This window comes from Equus quagga, chromosome 13 (assembly GCF_021613505.1).
Source record: "Equus quagga isolate Etosha38 chromosome 13, UCLA_HA_Equagga_1.0, whole genome shotgun sequence".
NCBI lineage: Eukaryota > Metazoa > Chordata > Mammalia > Perissodactyla > Equidae > Equus > Equus quagga.
This window is the reverse complement of record NC_060279.1, coordinates 53,990,789-54,007,130: the sequence shown is the minus strand read 5'-3', so window position 1 is coordinate 54,007,130 and position 16,342 is coordinate 53,990,789. Positions and strand designations below refer to the sequence as shown.

The following is a 16,342-nucleotide window of genomic DNA, read 5'->3' as shown; positions in this document are numbered from 1 at the left end:
CTGTCTGAGCTTTCAGTAACTATAGAGACTTTCGAGAGAGGGACTTCTGCTTTATGATGGTCTGCATCCAAAAGATGGGGAAACCGAGACTTGGAAAGCTTGGGTGACTTGCCCAAGGTCACAGGAGCCAGGAAGTGCCCGGGAGGGATTTGAATGTGCAGCCCCGACACCTGTTTTATCGTTGGTTGTTGCTCACTGTCATTACAGCCCTTCCTCCTGCCACTAGGGCAGAGCTGGTGTCCCAGCAAGGGTGACCCAGTGTGGAGTGGAGACGTGGTCACTGTTTGTTAATGTGACCAGCGTGGACAACCAGTCGGAGCACTTGGGATACCCCAAATCAATTTTTCTGGCCGACCCATTAAATTCCTCTCTCTCCTTCCGTGATGGCTGATGCCTCTCCCCTAAAACGGTAATGAGGGAATTTACAAAAGAGGCCAACGCAGTAAGCTTACTAACCCGGAGACACGGGGAGGAGAAAGACAGGAAGAGCGCAAGTACCCCAGGAAAGAAAGCACAGCTTGCTGGAATTGAGCACGGAAGCTGCTTCTGAGCTTCCTGGCTGCCAAGGGGAAGGGGGAAACTGGAAGTGGCACCAGTCTTGGCTGATGCGGGCCAGCCTCCTGGGGCTGCAGAGGTTGCTTTAGAGCCCAGCGTCGGAGTGAGTAAGGTTGGATCCACAGGCCGAGTCTCACTCCCAGTGCAGAGGTGGGATCCACATCTCGGTTCACGTGGTGGTAATGAGTGTGCGTCACGCAGGCGCCTAATGGTTAGCACGAAATTCTTTGAGCTCAAAGTGAGGGATCCGAGCCCACGGTCCTTCTGTGTCCTGTGCCAACTCTGGACGGAAATTAGAATGAACACCGGGGCGATCGCTGGCGTGTCTCTTAGGAAATCTTCATCCATTCATTTTCGAATATCGAACAACACGTGTGCAGAGATTTAAAGGTGGAGTAGCATAATGAAAAGAGCTTGTGGTTCTCAGTCCAGTCTGGTTTGAATCTCTGTCACTTACCAGCTGTGTGCTTTGGGCAGATTACTCAACTTCTCTGAGTGGCAGTTTCCTCTCTGTAGAAGGAGAACAATAATACGGGCCTCATGTGTGGATGGGGGTAAGGCAACGTGTGCACATTGCGGGCATCAGAGGTGCTTGGTAAAGAGGAGTTATTGTTATACTTTTATGATTATAAATAAGCCTTTGGGGGATACAAGTTAGGGCTGTGAGGGATGCTGTTTCTTTATAAAACTGTTTATTTTATAAGTAAACGTTGAAAACAGGGTCTTTTAACCTGGGACCCACATAGCCCTAACGTTTCATGATAGGATTCAGAAGGTCCAGGAGGCCCTGAAATGACGCAAACATGAGAAGATGATTATACTATGGAATTCCTATGGAAGAGGGGCCCTGGTTTTCAAATGAGATCCATAAATGGAGTTTCTGCCTCCCCCCACGAGGGCTAGGGCCCTCTGATTGTAAATGCTCCTCCTCCAGCTGCTTGCACCGGGGCTCAGAAAACCGGGGCCGCAGAAAGAGCCCTGGGTCCTGGCGCCCGTGGGGAGGGGCCGGGCAGGCGAGGGCGGCGGCCACCCCCAGACAGCAGGCCGCCCTGACACGTGCTCTTCCTCCCAGTACATGGCCTTCTTCGAGTTTAACAACCGCCTGGAAGCTATCCTCAGCAAAGCCTACGTTTACAGGTGAGACCGCCTCTCTCTCTCACACACACACGCACACACACGCGCACGCACGAGGCAGGACGTTTGCGGCCAGGCATGCTCTACCCACATCGCTTCTCCTTTCCAGCTACCCTGGCCCCGCTGGCCCCCTCGCCACCGGAAGCCTGACCTCTTCCTGGCCCTTCTCCGAAGGGATGTTTGCTTTTTAGAGAACCAGGAATGTCCCATTTCCCCCAATTGTGAGGAGGGCACGAGTAGGTTGACACGCACGGCTCCCCCGCATTTCCAGGGAGGCTGGCCTCATTTTGGCCTCAGCTCAGGGAACTGACCCCCTCAGCTGCTCAGACATAGGGGGAATGGATGTATGGACCATCAAACGGACATCCGAGGATGGGGTGCAAGACCAACCAGGCCACTTGTGGGGACAGGCTCCTCTCCACATCTTTCACGGAGTGGCCCTTCTCTGCATGCGTCTGTCCCTTCTCTGCCCCTCTCGGCTCCTCCACTCCCTTGGAACTGTCCCTGCAGGTAGCTTTGTGCCAGTGCCAGCCCCTAGTCTTGGCAACTTTCCATTCAACGCCACCATTCCTGACTGGCACAGTCTCAAAGAGCATCCGGTGGGCCCTGTCCAGCCACTGGCTGGTTCCCATCAGCGAGGTGTCCCTCCAGCCGGGTAGAGCCATGTGGCTCCAACAGGGGGACCTCTGAAGTCGGCATCCAGGGAGTGAGATCTGGCCCGCTGCCTGCAGTCCTGACCCTGGGGGAGATGTCGCGGCTGCCCGTTCTGCTGCTGTGCTCACGGCTCCCTTCTCCTGCAGGGTTATCAGGACCACGGCCTACCTGCTCTACAGTCTACACTTGAACTCGTGCCTGTATTACTGGGCATCCGCCTATCAGGGCATCGGCTCCACGCACTGGGTTTACGATGGCGTGGGAAACAGGTGAGCTACAGTCCTCCTCCTGGGGCCGCAATTCACGGGACAAAGGCTCCAAGAAAGGAGGCCACCTCGCTCCCCAGGAGCCACTGGCGTGGTAAAGTTCCAGGACCAAGTCTCCAGGTCCTGTCTAAGCTGACACTTCCTGAGCACCTGCCACACGCCAGACAGAGGGGGCGCAGACATGAACAGGACCTCCTAGAAAGACCCTTTCAGCATCCTGAAGTCTAGGAGAGTTGGCCAGTTCACCTCACATGTGCGTCCACTGCTCTACCCCACGGGCACAGCCGAGTGGGAGGGAGGCTGGAGGATACTTCTCCACACAGCTCCCCGGGCATCACCAGCCCGCGAGGGAGGAGCTGGCGCACAGGTGAAACCTACTTGCTGATCCAGGGAGCTGCCCTTCTTTGTGGGGCATGCTCAAGTGATGATGATGATGGCGGTGATGATAATAATAATAATAGCAGTGAGCATTGGAGGACACTTATTATGGACCAGTCCTGTTCTGGGCACCTAACATAGTAACTCGCTTAACCCTCCCAACAGTGACACGAGATGGGTGCTGTCATCACCCCCATTTTACAGATGAGGCAACAGATGGGAAGTGACTCCCAAGGTCACAGGGTTCATAAGTTAGAAAGCTGGCATTTGAACCCAGGCAGCGTCGCTACAGGTTAACGCTCTGCATGGTGCTGTAGAGGGGTGGCGGAGGTGGCGGGAGATGGCCACTTCTGAAAAGTTAAGTTTGATCTTGACCTTGGTAGGTGGAGAGAAGGGGCAGAGGATCCGGGGGGCAGGGAACGGTGTGAATAAAGGGGCGGAGTTGCAAGATAGTGGAGTCCAGGAGCTGTGAGCAGCCCTATGACCGGAGGGGGCAGGTGTGTGGAAGGATCCGGAAAGGCAGGCGGGGCCGGGTCCCCGAGCAGCCTCCCCATCTGAGAAGCTGGAAGCTCGCCTTCTAGAGCTGCGCTGTCTGATGCCGTGGCCACCAGCCAGGCGGGCTGCCGAGGACTTGCCATGCGAGTGCCACCGAGACATGCAGGAGGCGCGAGACACATGTGGGACTCGGAAGATGTGACAAAACGTGCAAACCATCTTACTATTGACTTTAAAAATACTGGTTACACGTTGAAATGACATGAATTTTGATATTTTGGGTTAACTAAAATACATCATTGAAATTAATTTCACCTGTTCCTTTTCACTTTTCAAAAATGTATCTGCTACGAAACTTGAAGGTACACACGTGGGTCCATCGTGCCATTACTGGACAGCGCTGCTCTAGATGCCGAGGACCAGCCAGGGTTTCTTGTCTGCTGCTCCTTGTCTGATTATGAGAGAAAGATCAGGAACATACTCCCCTCTCCTATGTTACTTTGATTCTAAGATGCAGTCAATTATATGACACATTATTGAGTCAACACAGCTTTTTAGAAAAAAAAGAAATGTTGCCCTAAATGTACATATGGATTGTAAGATAATCTCAATTTTAGAAATGTGGAAAAATATGTCACCAACAAGGAAATAGAATAATATAATATTGTGCATATTTTCCCATCATTAAATTTTGAAAACCACAATGTTGATACCCACCATACAGATACTCCACCGTTTATCTAGCCATTTTCTTATCATTGGCCACTTAAGATGCTTCCAGGTTTTCGCTGTGACACATGATGCTGTAGTGAACATCTGCATATATGAACCTTGTCCTCTCTCCCCATAAGAAATTCCTAAAGGGGCATGGCAAGGCCAAGGGTATGAACATTTTTTTTTTAAACTTCTTTTTTGGTGAGGAAGATTGGCCCTGAGCTCACACCAGTTGCCAATCTTCCTCTTCCCCCCCCGCCCCCAAAGCCCCAGCATATAGTCGTATATCCTTGTTGCAAGTCATTCTGGCTCTGCTATATGTGACACTGCCACAGTGTGGCTTGATGAGTGGTGTATAGGTCTGTGCCCAGGATCCAAACCGGCAAACCCTGGGCCGCCGAAGTGGAGCACACAAACTTAACCACTTGGCCACGGGCCCAGCCCCTGAACATTTTTAAAGTTTTAAAAAATTAGCATTATTTTCATGAATGGAGTATTTTCTTGGAGCAGTTTTAGGTTCACAGAGCAGTCCACTGGGCAGTGCAGAGAGGTCCTGGAAGCCGCCTCCCCTGTGAGCTCGCTGCGTCTCGGGAGCTGCCCCGTTCACCCTCTCACCCCCTGCCTGTCAAAGCCGTTTAGGCCAGAGGATGACAGGGTGCAGGGGGGTCTCAAAAGGTGACTCTCACGATGATGGCTGATGGGAGGATGGACTGGGGAGGACAGGCAGGAAGCAGGCGAAGCGGTCGGAGGGATGCCGGTCTGTCTGTTAGAACAACAGAGAAGCCAAGACAAAAGGTTTTTGGGATCAGGGGGCGGGAGGGCTGCGCGGGAAGGAGACAGGAAGCACATGGGGTCAAGATCAGGGTTGAGCCTGGAGATTCAGGGCGCAGGCTTTAGCGACAGGAGGCCAGGGTGTGAGTCCTGGAGCTGCCACCTGCTTGCCGTGGACAGGTGACTTCTGTCCTCTGGGCATGTGTCCTGATCTGCAGATGGTTCTGATGACGGGCCCCCCGCAGCGTGAAGAGGGAAGCCGTGAGGATTAGGTCTGAGTCACTGGTCCAGTGCCAGGCCATAGCAGGTGACGTGGGGGAAGAGTCCAGGGGGTCAGTTAGTCACCTCAGGGGGGCCCTGCCTCGTCCTGGGAGGTGCCCAGCAGTGACGCAAAGTGTTCTCGGTCTAGCTGTCAACACCTCCACCTCCCCTGAGCAGTTGCTTCCAGGCTGCCCTGGAACGGGCGGTCGCTCGTGTCCAAGGTGGCCTTTTTGCAGTGTGGTTGTTCATCCACAATGTGCCCTTCTCAGTATGATGCCCCATCCTCGGCCACAGCGGCCATGACTGTCGCCTTCTGCAATGGGCCTGTGGCCTGAGGGTGGCCACCCCTGTATAGAGATGTCCAGAGGACAGGCAGCCTGGGTGGGCAGGAGGTGAACCCTGACATCCATCGTGGGGTGCAGCGTGTCGGGCCGGGGTCCGGCACCTGCCTCGCCACTGGCGCTGCTCCCTGTTCCCCTCGGCTGAGCCCGTGTGCAGCCCTGCTCCTGAGCCCATGGCTAGATCATTCCTTCCTTCCTTCCTTCATCCCCTCCCGAGGGGGCAGAGAGGACTCAAAGCCCCTTCTAAGCAAAGAGACAAACAGAAGCTAGTCTTGCTCTGTGACCTCGGGTAAGGCCTTTACCCTTGCTGAGACTCGATTTCCCCATCTGCACCATGGGGGTGGTGTCACATTTGGATTTCTTGTGATAAAAAATACACACATGTGTAACACATCCAGCCCGTGCCTGGACTGGAGTCAGTGACCCACTTCCTAGCTAAGGCCATTCTTATGGGGAAGCCGCCATACCAGAAAAGGGGCTCCTAAGCGGGGTCCAGAGATTGAAGGGAGGCAGAAGCCCCCCCCCCTAGAAATTGGAGCTAACTTTTGAGAACATGTTGGTTTTCCTAAGGACAAGGTTCCTAGCTTTCCTCAAAGGGGTTTGTACCCCAAGAAGCTAAGAAGCCACATCCCGGGGCCGGGCCTGGCGCCCCCATCGTGGGCGGGCCTGGGAAGGAATGGAGAGCCGGGAAGGGAGAGGACCCTCAGAGCCCTCGCCTCTCAGCGGGGGAGGGGCACACTTTCTTGGCAGCACATTTTTTTTCCAAATGAAGTCTATGGAGAACCCCAATATATGGAAAAGTCACGAGGAGCGAAGCAGGTTTCCTCTAGAAGTCCAGCATCGCGGATAATAGCTTTCTAAGTAGTGGCCGTTTGTGGAGTGCCTGCCATGGGCCAGCGCTTGAGAACCCCAGTTCCTACACATCTGGGTCCCTCATCCTGCTCTGCTTCTGCCCAGCCTGGCCATGCAGGGGTCCCCTAGAGCCAGTGGCACGGAAGACACAAAGACTTAGGGAGGCGCCAAGACGCGCCATGCCAATGGAAGAGTCCTCCAACCAGGAAGGGCTGGGGGAAAGCCGGAGGTGTGGGGACCTTGCTCAGGTCTTCCATCTGTTGGTAGCCCAGCAGCCCCCACACCCAGCTCCCAGGCGGCACCCAGCTCAGTCCCACTAAAGGCTGCTTCGAGCGCCCTCTCGTGGCCAGGACCAGTATGGCGGGGGTCTGACCCAGCAGGCCTGCGCCGTGCTGAGAGTTCTGTGCACCAGGTGGTATGAGCTGCAGGCCGGCCAGAGCCCTGCCCAAGGCCTTGCAGCGGGTCAGAGGCAGAGCCCCCCAACAACCTCTATGCCCCCACCCACCGCTCATTGTATGTTCACCTGTCTGTCCCCACTAGACAGTGACCTTCTTGAGGACAAAGGCGAGTCTGTTGCACTGCAGGCACGTGGCAGGCGCCAGTGACATTCACCGAGAGCCCACCATGTGCCAGGTGCTCTTCTAGCACCTCATGTCCTCCTCGTGCCCACTCTGTGAAGGACGTTCCGCTGCCATGCCCATCTTAGGCGAGAGAGGCTGAGGTCACGCAGCTAGAAAGTGGCAGAGCTGCGTGTGAGCCTAGGCGGTCCCCCAGCTCCACAGCCCAGGCTCTAACTGTGATGCTGCATAACTGGCAGGTGCACGGAGCCCGGGGAGGACCAGGTTAGGGTCATCCTCAGACCGGATGATTGCCAACAGGGTGATGTTCTCAATTTCAGAGCTGAGCAGGGACCCTGGAAGCGTGGGTGTATCAGGACACTGATGTGGTTTCTGTGTCCACAAACCCCTGGCAGGAGGACAGGAAGGCCAAGGACAGCTGGCTGGGATTGCCCCGTCTCGCACCCCCGCTGACCTCGCCCTTCACTGACCCTGGGAGGGCACAGCCTGAGGGTGTGGACAGGCTATGAGGGACTCTACCTGCTTTGTGACAATGAGACTAGCTCAGGGCATTTCCTATGCCTTTTACCACACAGCAGGACCGCATCCCCCATCCATCCCTTCCTGTGTCCAGGGGTTACCGAGGGCGGTGACAGCTCAGAGAAGCTGATGACGCCCTGGGTTCTAGTCTCGGCTCTGGAACTTGCCAGCTGGTGGCCATGGGTGTTCCTTTTCCCTTTGGGGGCCTCAGTGTTACTATCTGGAAAATGGGTGGGTGTGGGGGAGGGTCAGAAAAGGTAGTCTTCAAGATATCTTCCAACTTGATGTTGCTCTTGCTTTCCATGAACCAGCATGGCAGGAGAGCAAAGGAAAGCGTGTGGAAATGGGAAGAATGTTGAGGGAAATGGAGGAAACCCAGGCATCAGGAGTCAGAAAGTCGGATTTCGAGCAGTCTCCTGAAGCCTCAGTCTCCACATCTGTAAATGGGGACGATGACATGTCCTTCCAGGGCTGGGGCAGAGCCGTGACCAGGCCAGATAGACCTGCGAACGTGCTCTGCGGCCTGCAGAGTGCTCTGTGGCAGTGGGAGGCTGTTTTTCTTGCACTTAGGGACTGTAAATGGTTTTCGTTTTTGCACAATGCACATCTGTCAGAGCCGGGCCACCCAGGGACGGCAGGGTGGGGCCTGTGAGGACTTGGGTCCCCTTTCTCTTCCCTCCCTAGTTACATTCGCTGTTACTACTGGGCTGTGAAGACTCTCATCACCATCGGCGGGCTCCCCGACCCCAAGACGCTCTTTGAAATCGTCTTCCAGCTGCTGAACTATTTCACGGGCGTCTTCGCTTTCTCCGTGATGATCGGACAGGTGGCTGGGTCTCTAGTCTGGTTACCCCTCAACCTGCCTGCAGGGCCCACTGTCTCCCACTGCTGCCAGGAGGGTCCCCATCTGTGCCCATTCCTTTCGGACTAAGCCCGGGAAAGAGCACTGGACCTCAAGTCAGGAGCCTGGAGCTCTGGGACCCGCTGGGTGAAGGCGGTGGTGGAGGTCCCTCTCTTAGGTCATTTGCCATTTGAACTGTCAGTCCCCTTGGGATGTTTGGGAGAGCTGGGCTGAATGGCTTTCTGCAAAGGCTGAGGGTGTGGGCTACTCCCATGGAGAGAAACCCCTGGGGGTTGCTAATGTGCTGGGGGCGCAGCTCACATTACAGTCAGTGCAGGAGGTGACCATCAGTGGTCCTAGGTGTTACCTTTGAGGGGCCCTACCCCGAGGAGCAGCACACTGGGTTCACATATCCTCCAGCGTGAGGTCAAAGTGGCCTCTGGCACCGAGGGGCCACCTTGTGCCAGAATCAGCCCGGCTCCTGTGTGGCCCCAGGGACCTGAGGCCACCAAGAGGCCAGCAGCCTCACTCCTCCCATCTGATGTCCTCGCTGGAGGCAGGACGTCCCCTATCAGCAAAACCCCTGCGTGTGGACATGGATCTCTCCGCTAATCTCCCCCACCCCCGGGAGCACGCCCCCCTGGTCTGTGTAGAGCAGATGTAAAGCCCATTGCATGGCCCTACTCTGACCCAGCGGCTTCCTTGCCCTTGTCCCAGATGAGAGACGTGGTGGGGGCCGCCACCGCGGGGCAGACCTACTACCGCAGCTGCATGGACAGCACGGTGAAGTACATGAACTTCTACAAGATCCCCAGGTCCGTGCAGAACCGGGTCAAGACCTGGTACGAGTACACCTGGCACTCCCAAGGCATGCTGGGTAAGACCCGCCCCCTGCCACCAGCTCCCCCTCGACTGCTGTCGGCCCGCGCCCTGCCTTCCTGCCCTCGGCCTGTGTCCCTGAGGCCCTCAGCTCCGGGGCCTCTCTTGGCTGCGGTCCCAACCTCTAAGTGAGAGGGGCCTGGGGAGGCTTGTGAGGTGCCCCAAGCTGGCCCATTGGAGACCCCTGAAGACTCGAGGGGCTTGTCTTCTAGACGCTCCGCCCACCTCACGATGCATCCCCATCAGAGATGGAGGTACTGTTGAAATCGGCAGAGAAGGAGACACACTCTTTCTGTCTCTGTCTCTCTCTCTTTCCATGTATATACATACATCTATATATTTTGGTAAATTTTTGATGTTATGCTTTGCTTCTGAAATTACTCAGCTCTAACCACGTGTTTAATTCACCGTTGTTTCTGCCTCCTCGTCAGTGGCGGTGTGCTCAGTGATTCTCGCAATGTGGGAGAATCTACCCATAAATTGTTTCCACATGTAGTGAGGTTTTCATGGATTCTAAATGGAACCCTTAATGAAATTAGAATGTGCTAATTGCATGTTAATTAATTTTAATTTTTTTCCAGCTTCTTTTTTACCTTTGGGAGCTGGTCATTTTGTTTTCAGAGCTTACATGTCGTTTTGGGGGTCTCTGAAAACCCTGTAGGCCCCTGGCGCTGTGGCTAGAGCCCCCGACCTCCCTCAGCCAAACAAAAGGGCCCCACGGGGTCCCCTGTGGTCTCGAGGAAGGCTCGCTTCAGCCCCGAGGTCTCCTGGGCTGGGGTGTTGGCAAGTCTGTGGACGATGAGTGTAGAATTTTCGTTATTATCTGTTGCTAGTGCACAGGGCTCTACAGTTTACAAGGCAGGGTCACATCCATGATCTCATTCCATTCTGGTGACAGCTTTGTGACATCTGTGTCGCTGCCCCCTTTCACGGGGGCACACACTGAGGACCAGAGAGGGCCCTGACCTACCCAGACGCACCCAGAGCTCGAGCCCATAAGTGACTGTGGTGCGGTGGGAGGGGCAGGGGGCTGGTCAGGCGGTGCTTTCCTGTGTCCAGTCCCTGCGCTCACTCCGTGCCAGGCTCTCTGCTGGGCACCACAGACCCCATGGTGGCAAAACAACCTTGTCCCCTGCTCTCCTGGGACATGTTCTGGAGCCCAACTGCTTGGCTGGAGTCCTGATTCTGTCCCCCTGGGCTGTGTGGCCGTGGGCAAGTCACTGCCCTCTGGAGCCTCCCTTTGCTTGTTTGTAAAGTGGGGATTACAGTGGTGGGCACCTCCCGGGCTGCTGGGGGCACTTAATAAAATCATCTTCACCAAACACTCTGTGAAAATGGTGTTCAGATACTTTAGTTCTTGCTAATGTTCATATAGTCTGAGTAGGGGAGACAGATGGCTAACAAACAATTGCAATAAAGGGTGTGAGAAGTGTGACAGCATGGGGACTGCTAACATAATAACTGGGTGGGGGGATCTCAAGGGAAGGCTTCCTGGAGGAGGTGGCTTTAGTTCCAGGTTCTGAAGGATGAATAAGAGTTAGCCAGGGAAGCACATGAGGGTGTTCTTGGCAGAGGGAAAGGCACCCACAAAGGCGGGAGAGGGCATTCTCCCCATCCAGAGGTGTTCTGGTGGCGGGGCGGTGGTGTGCCCGGGCCAGCCAGTGCAGTGTAGACTTGGCCCTGTGTGGGTCGGGGAGGGACCTGGCTGTGCCCCTGACCCGTGCCAGGGTCTCGTTTGTAGACGAGTCAGAGCTGATGGTGCAGCTTCCAGACAAGATGCGGCTGGACCTCGCCATTGACGTGAACTACGACATCGTCAGCAAGGTGGCGCTCTTCCAGGTAAGGCCCGCCCAGCGCCCTGGCCCTCAGGCTCTGGGACACCCCAAGCCCGCGCCTTCCTCTCAACCGGGCCTCTCTCCCCGCCCCTCCGGGACAGGGCTGTGACCGACAGATGATCTTTGACATGCTGAAGAGGCTTCGATCTGTCGTCTACCTGCCGAACGACTACGTGTGCAAGAAGGTGAGTGCCCAGGCAGCGGCAGCGCCCTCTGAGACCCACAGCCCCCGCCGTCAGAGTGGGCCGGGAGGGGGACGTGCGGGCCCAGGGAGAGCGAGCTGCCCTGGAGGAGAGGAGCGGCCGCAGCTCTGTGCTCTGGCCAGCTGACCCCAGGCGCCCGGGGTGCTGGGCACGAGGGGGCTTTGTCCAGCTCCAGGCCCTGAGCTCAGAGCGGCCTCAGGCCTCAGCGTGGGACCACAGCGGGCCAGGACGAGCACCCCACTTTACAGAGGAGGGAAGAGAGGAGCCTGAAGAGAGGCAGGCCTTGACTGTGTCGCTGGGACTGCTTCCAGGGCCTTGGGCTTCCGACCAGGAGAGCGGGGTGGTGGCGGGGATGGGTCAGAGGTTGCAAACTGATGGCCCTTGTGTAGGAGCCAGCCCACAGATGTTTTGTAGAGGTTGTTTTTGAGGGTTTTTTTTTTTTTTGCCTAATCTAAAAAAATAGAAAAAAGGTGAATTAGTCCCCAACCTTCAAAAATTAGAAAGTTTCACATAGAAATCCAGATTTCTGCCTGAAAACAGAAAGTCTTCTAACACTGAGCCCCACTTTCCCAAATAGTGAGACTCAGCTGGAGTGGAGAGGGGGCTGCCCCTGAAGGGGGACGTCGTGCTCTCTCTGCATGCCACAGGCCCCGCCACTCCCCACTGCCCCATACCAGGCTCCCTTCACTCCTGTGCGTCACCCCCATGGTCCTGGAAAACACTTGGGTTTGAATGGCAGGGCTGGTCAGTGTCTAGGGCCCTCTCTGCTCTCACTCTTTGGGATTCAAGGGGAGACCAAGGGTGCTTGGTGAGTGAGTAGCGGGGTAGGGAAACAGGAAGCAGATTTCAGTCCTCTCGTTATAGAGCTGTTAGTAAGGCTAGATATGTAAGAGGGTCAAAAGATTGCCCAAGCAAACCCCATAAGATTCAGGAACCCCCAGCCCAAGAGGCTCCTGTCTCCAAGTTCTTTGCTTCAGCGAAGTTTCTAGAAGCAGTGAGCTGCAGGGAGAAGGGGAAAGTGTGTTGCAGATGGCTGAGAGTTTAAAGCTGCAGCCTTAGAGGCCAAGAGAGGTTTGGGAGCAATAGAGTGATTTATCTGACATTGGAGCCACTTCCTGGCTGTGCAGCCTTGGGCAAGTGGCTTGTCCTGAGTCTGGCTCTTCTCATGGGTAAAGTAAGGATAGCAATAGTGCCTCCCTCGCAGGGTGGTTGTGAGAATTGAATAAGATGTGCATACGGAGTTTGGCACTGTGCCTAGCACAGAGCAGGTGCCATTGATGCTGCTGCCATCCTTGTGGGTGCCGTACAGCTTGCTTCAGAAGAGGAAACGAGGATCAGGTGGTGGGGAGTTTGCAGTTGGAAGCTGAAGGGAGCCCTTGGTGAGCGTGTGTGCATGGCGCCCTCTGCCCTCCGGCTTTGCTCTGCAACACTTTTGCTGAGAGCCCCCCCCCCCCCCCCCCGCCGCTCCAAGGCTGGTTAGTGAGGGAGGGTGAGCTCTGGGTGAGGTCCCAGTCAAACTGGATGCAGAAACAGGGAAACGGAGCTTTCCTCCCTCTTGTTAAGAAGGTCATGCAGGTGTAAGACGGCCAGGAGATGTTTGTCAATGGATCAGAAGTGTCCTTGGTCTCTCTCCCTTTAAACCTGCCTGGTGCGACCGACAGGCAGCGAGCAGGCAGGGGCCTGGAGGGCGTGAGCCGGGGAGGTGCCTGGCACCCTGGATATTTTGATTGCAAGCCATTCGTTCACTCACTCACTCACTCACTGGGTTTAATTTGGGATCAGGACCACTGTATCAGTTTGCTGCCACACACGGGGCTGCGGAAACAGCAGGAACGGATTGTCTGACAGCTCTGGAGCTGGAAGTCCAAGGTCTGGGTCCCAGCGGGGTGGGTTCCTTCTGAGGCTGCGAGGGAAGGGTCTGCCCCAGCCTCTCTCCTTGGCCTGGAGATGGCCATCTTCTCCCCGAGCCTCTTCGCATCGCCTTCCCTCTATGCCCGTCTCTGTGTCCAAATGTCCCTTTTATAAGGATACCAGTCAGATTCAGGGCCCGCCAACTCCAGGGTGACCTCATCTTAACTCATTACATCTGCAATGACCCTATTTCCAAATGAGGTCACCTTCTGAGGAACGGGGTGCGGGGGGTAGGATGTCACAGATGGATTTGGGGGGCACAGTTCAACCTGTAGCAACCGTGAACTCTGGAGCCAGCCTGTCAGGGTTCAGACCTGGCTCTGCCTCGCCTGGATTCACGACCTTGGGCGAAGGGATCTCCTCCGAGGGCTGCTGGGGATTAAGCAGGCTTAGCCCCGCAAAGCCCTTGCCACGGCGCCTGGCGCAAAGAGATGTTACGTAAGCGCTAGCCGTTATTGTTGTTCCTACTTCAGTCAGCACGTGCTTTCTGAGCTCCTGATGTGACATGTGCTCGGCCTGGATATCGGTTTGTTGAATGAACCACTGTTAGACTCTCCAGGCCTCTGGGCCCTCCATCGTGTGGATAGCGGGAGAATTTGCGGAATACCGTGACTCCTGTGCCTCCTAGCTTAGGTAGCTCTTTCCTTCCCATCACACCTGTAACTCCCCACCTGTCAGTGAGGCGGGCTCCCCACAGATGACGAGACTGAGGCCCGACCAGGGATGTGACTGCCTGCAAACCACACACCAAGTCGGTGGCAGGTCTGGACCCCAGCCCAGGTTCCTCCGAGCTGCCCCACCAGCCTCGAGGCCCAGCCCTGCTGCTTCTCTAGTCCCCTTTGGCGATGGCCGAGGGACTCACCCCTTCTCTGTTTCAGGGCGAGATAGGCCGCGAGATGTACATCATCCAGGCGGGGCAGGTGCAGGTCTTGGGGGGCCCGGACGGGAAGTCTGTGCTGGTGACGCTGAGAGCTGGATCTGTGTTTGGAGAAATAAGGTGAGAGGGGAGCTGGGCTGAACCAGGGGACCTGGGCAGAGGCTGGGGAGGCAGGGGGGATGGGCAGTGGCGGTACCACGTCCTCAAGGGCCCTTTGGTGGGTCGGAGGACTCCACTGTGGATGCAGCCCCAGCACCTGCTGACAACGCAGGGTGGTCCCCGGCTCTTGCCTGCGTGAGGCCATCGCTGTGCTGCGTGCGGCGGGGGGGGGAATGAAGATTTTAGTGTGGTCAAGACTGCAGCCTCTGAAGGGTCTCACGTCGCTCCCTTCTCCGCCCAAGCTTGCTGGCTGTCGGGGGCGGGAATCGGCGCACAGCCAACGTGGTGGCCCACGGGTTCACCAACCTCTTCATTCTGGACAAGAAGGACCTGAATGAGATCTTGGTGCATTACCCCGAGTCTCAGAAGTTGCTCCGGAAGAAAGCCAGGTACATGTTTTTTAATTAAAAATATCTGAGTGTACTTCAGTGTGCATTTCCTGAGGAGTGGGGCTTTCTCTTACGTAAACGTAGTACCTTTATCAAAATCAGGAAATTCGATATTCAAGCAAGACTGTTATCTCATCCTTAATCCATATTCAGCTTTTGCTAATGGTCCCCAAAGTGTCTTTTATAGCTTTGCTTTTCTTCTTTTCCATTCCTGGATCCAGTCTAGGAGCACCCATTGCTCTATGTTGCCACGTATCTTTTGTCTCCTTGCATCTGGGATCAACGTTCCACAGCCTTTTTCTATCTTTAAGAACTTTGACTTCTTTAAAGAGGACAGGCGAGTTACTTTGAAGAATGTCCCTCAATTTAGGTTTATCTGATGTTTTCTTGTGACAACATTCAGGTTCTGCATTTGGGGCAGGAATTGCTCAGAAGTGACGTTGTGCCCTTCTCAGTGCAGCATATCGAGAGGCAACGCGATGCTGGTTTCTCCCAATATTGGTGATTTTTCCTTTGATCCCTTGGTTAAAGTTTCTGTACTCTGAAGTTACTATTTCTCTCTTTGTAATTAATAAGTAATTAGTGGGGAGTCACTCTGAGACTATATAGACCTCCTGTGATCCTCCTCAAACTTTCGCTCGGTACTTTTAGCATCCACTGAAGGTTCCTCACGATGATTGACAGCACGGTTGCACGATGGTAATCTTCTAACTCCATCACGCCTTCTGCATTTATTAGCCAACATTGTACTGCAAGGAAGAGCTTTCTCTTCTCTCCCATTTAACTGTCTAATCATTTGTCTCTCTATAACTGTATGGATTTACTTTATTCCATGAATATCCTGTGACAATCATTATTTTGGTGCTCAAATTCTTCCAGATCTGGCCAGGGGCACCTCTGCAGCCTGGCTCTAGTCACCCTTTGTGAGGCCCCCCTCCTTCTTTAGCACGTCGTTGTTCACAGGCAGAGTGAGATGCCCTGAGCTCGTCTTGGCCCTTCCCTGCTGCATCCCTGGAAATGGCCATTTCTCCAAGGAGCCTTGATTCTTGTTAGAGGGGAATGGTTTTTAGAAATCAGGATCTGAGTACCAAGTGTACTCATTGCTTCTGGAGTGCTGCTAGAGCTGGGAAATACACCCACATCCACACCTGTATGGAGAAATGCAAATATATACACACACACACACCATCAATGTCTGTTTTTCTGTCTGTGTCTATCTATATCTACATCTCTGTCTGTATCTATATATCTATCTATCTAATTTCAACCCAGTACCACAGAGTGCATTCTGATCTTCTCCTCTTCCACATTTATAAATTCCTTGTCCAACACAGGGAAGTGTGGCTCCCTTTATCCTCATTGCATTTGTGGATGGTTTGGTCCTCCTCCAGAGAGATGGCAGCATCCGGATCAGCACCCCGTGCTCCCGGAGACAAGGCAGCCTCCTGTGCAGGGCCTTTCTCGCTTTCTGTGGCCTGAGCGCACACGGCGACAGCATCATGTTCAGTTACCTGGATGAGCTCTTTCTCCTCCCTTTCTGGTGGGCGTTTGGTTCGTTTGCGATACTGCTGGGTTCATGTGTTTCAGTCTGCGTTGTTCCATTTTCACGTCCCCCCACGCGATCCTCGCTGATTGCTGTTGTTCTGAATATCTAGAACATTAACAAGGCACCAAAAGTCGAAATGCTATGAGACAGTGGACTCAGAGAACGCCCCAGCTCCCCCCACCTG

The 16,342-nt window shown here is 54.9% G+C and overlaps 1 protein-coding gene across 1 annotated transcript in view; it reads left to right on the top strand.

Moving 5' to 3' along the window:
* CNGB1 (cyclic nucleotide gated channel subunit beta 1) overlaps nucleotides 1–16,342 on the top strand; it is a 64,744-nt gene that overhangs the window by 38,584 nt on the left and 9,818 nt on the right. The window contains exons 23-30 of the mRNA XM_046682038.1: nucleotides 1,628–1,692; nucleotides 2,490–2,612; nucleotides 8,203–8,344; nucleotides 9,077–9,236; nucleotides 10,980–11,077; nucleotides 11,175–11,258; nucleotides 14,066–14,184; nucleotides 14,466–14,612. Of these exons, the coding sequence (XP_046537994.1) occupies nucleotides 1,628–1,692; nucleotides 2,490–2,612; nucleotides 8,203–8,344; nucleotides 9,077–9,236; nucleotides 10,980–11,077; nucleotides 11,175–11,258; nucleotides 14,066–14,184; nucleotides 14,466–14,612 (938 nt within the window). The remainder of the gene's footprint in view (nucleotides 1–1,627; nucleotides 1,693–2,489; nucleotides 2,613–8,202; nucleotides 8,345–9,076; nucleotides 9,237–10,979; nucleotides 11,078–11,174; nucleotides 11,259–14,065; nucleotides 14,185–14,465; nucleotides 14,613–16,342) is intronic.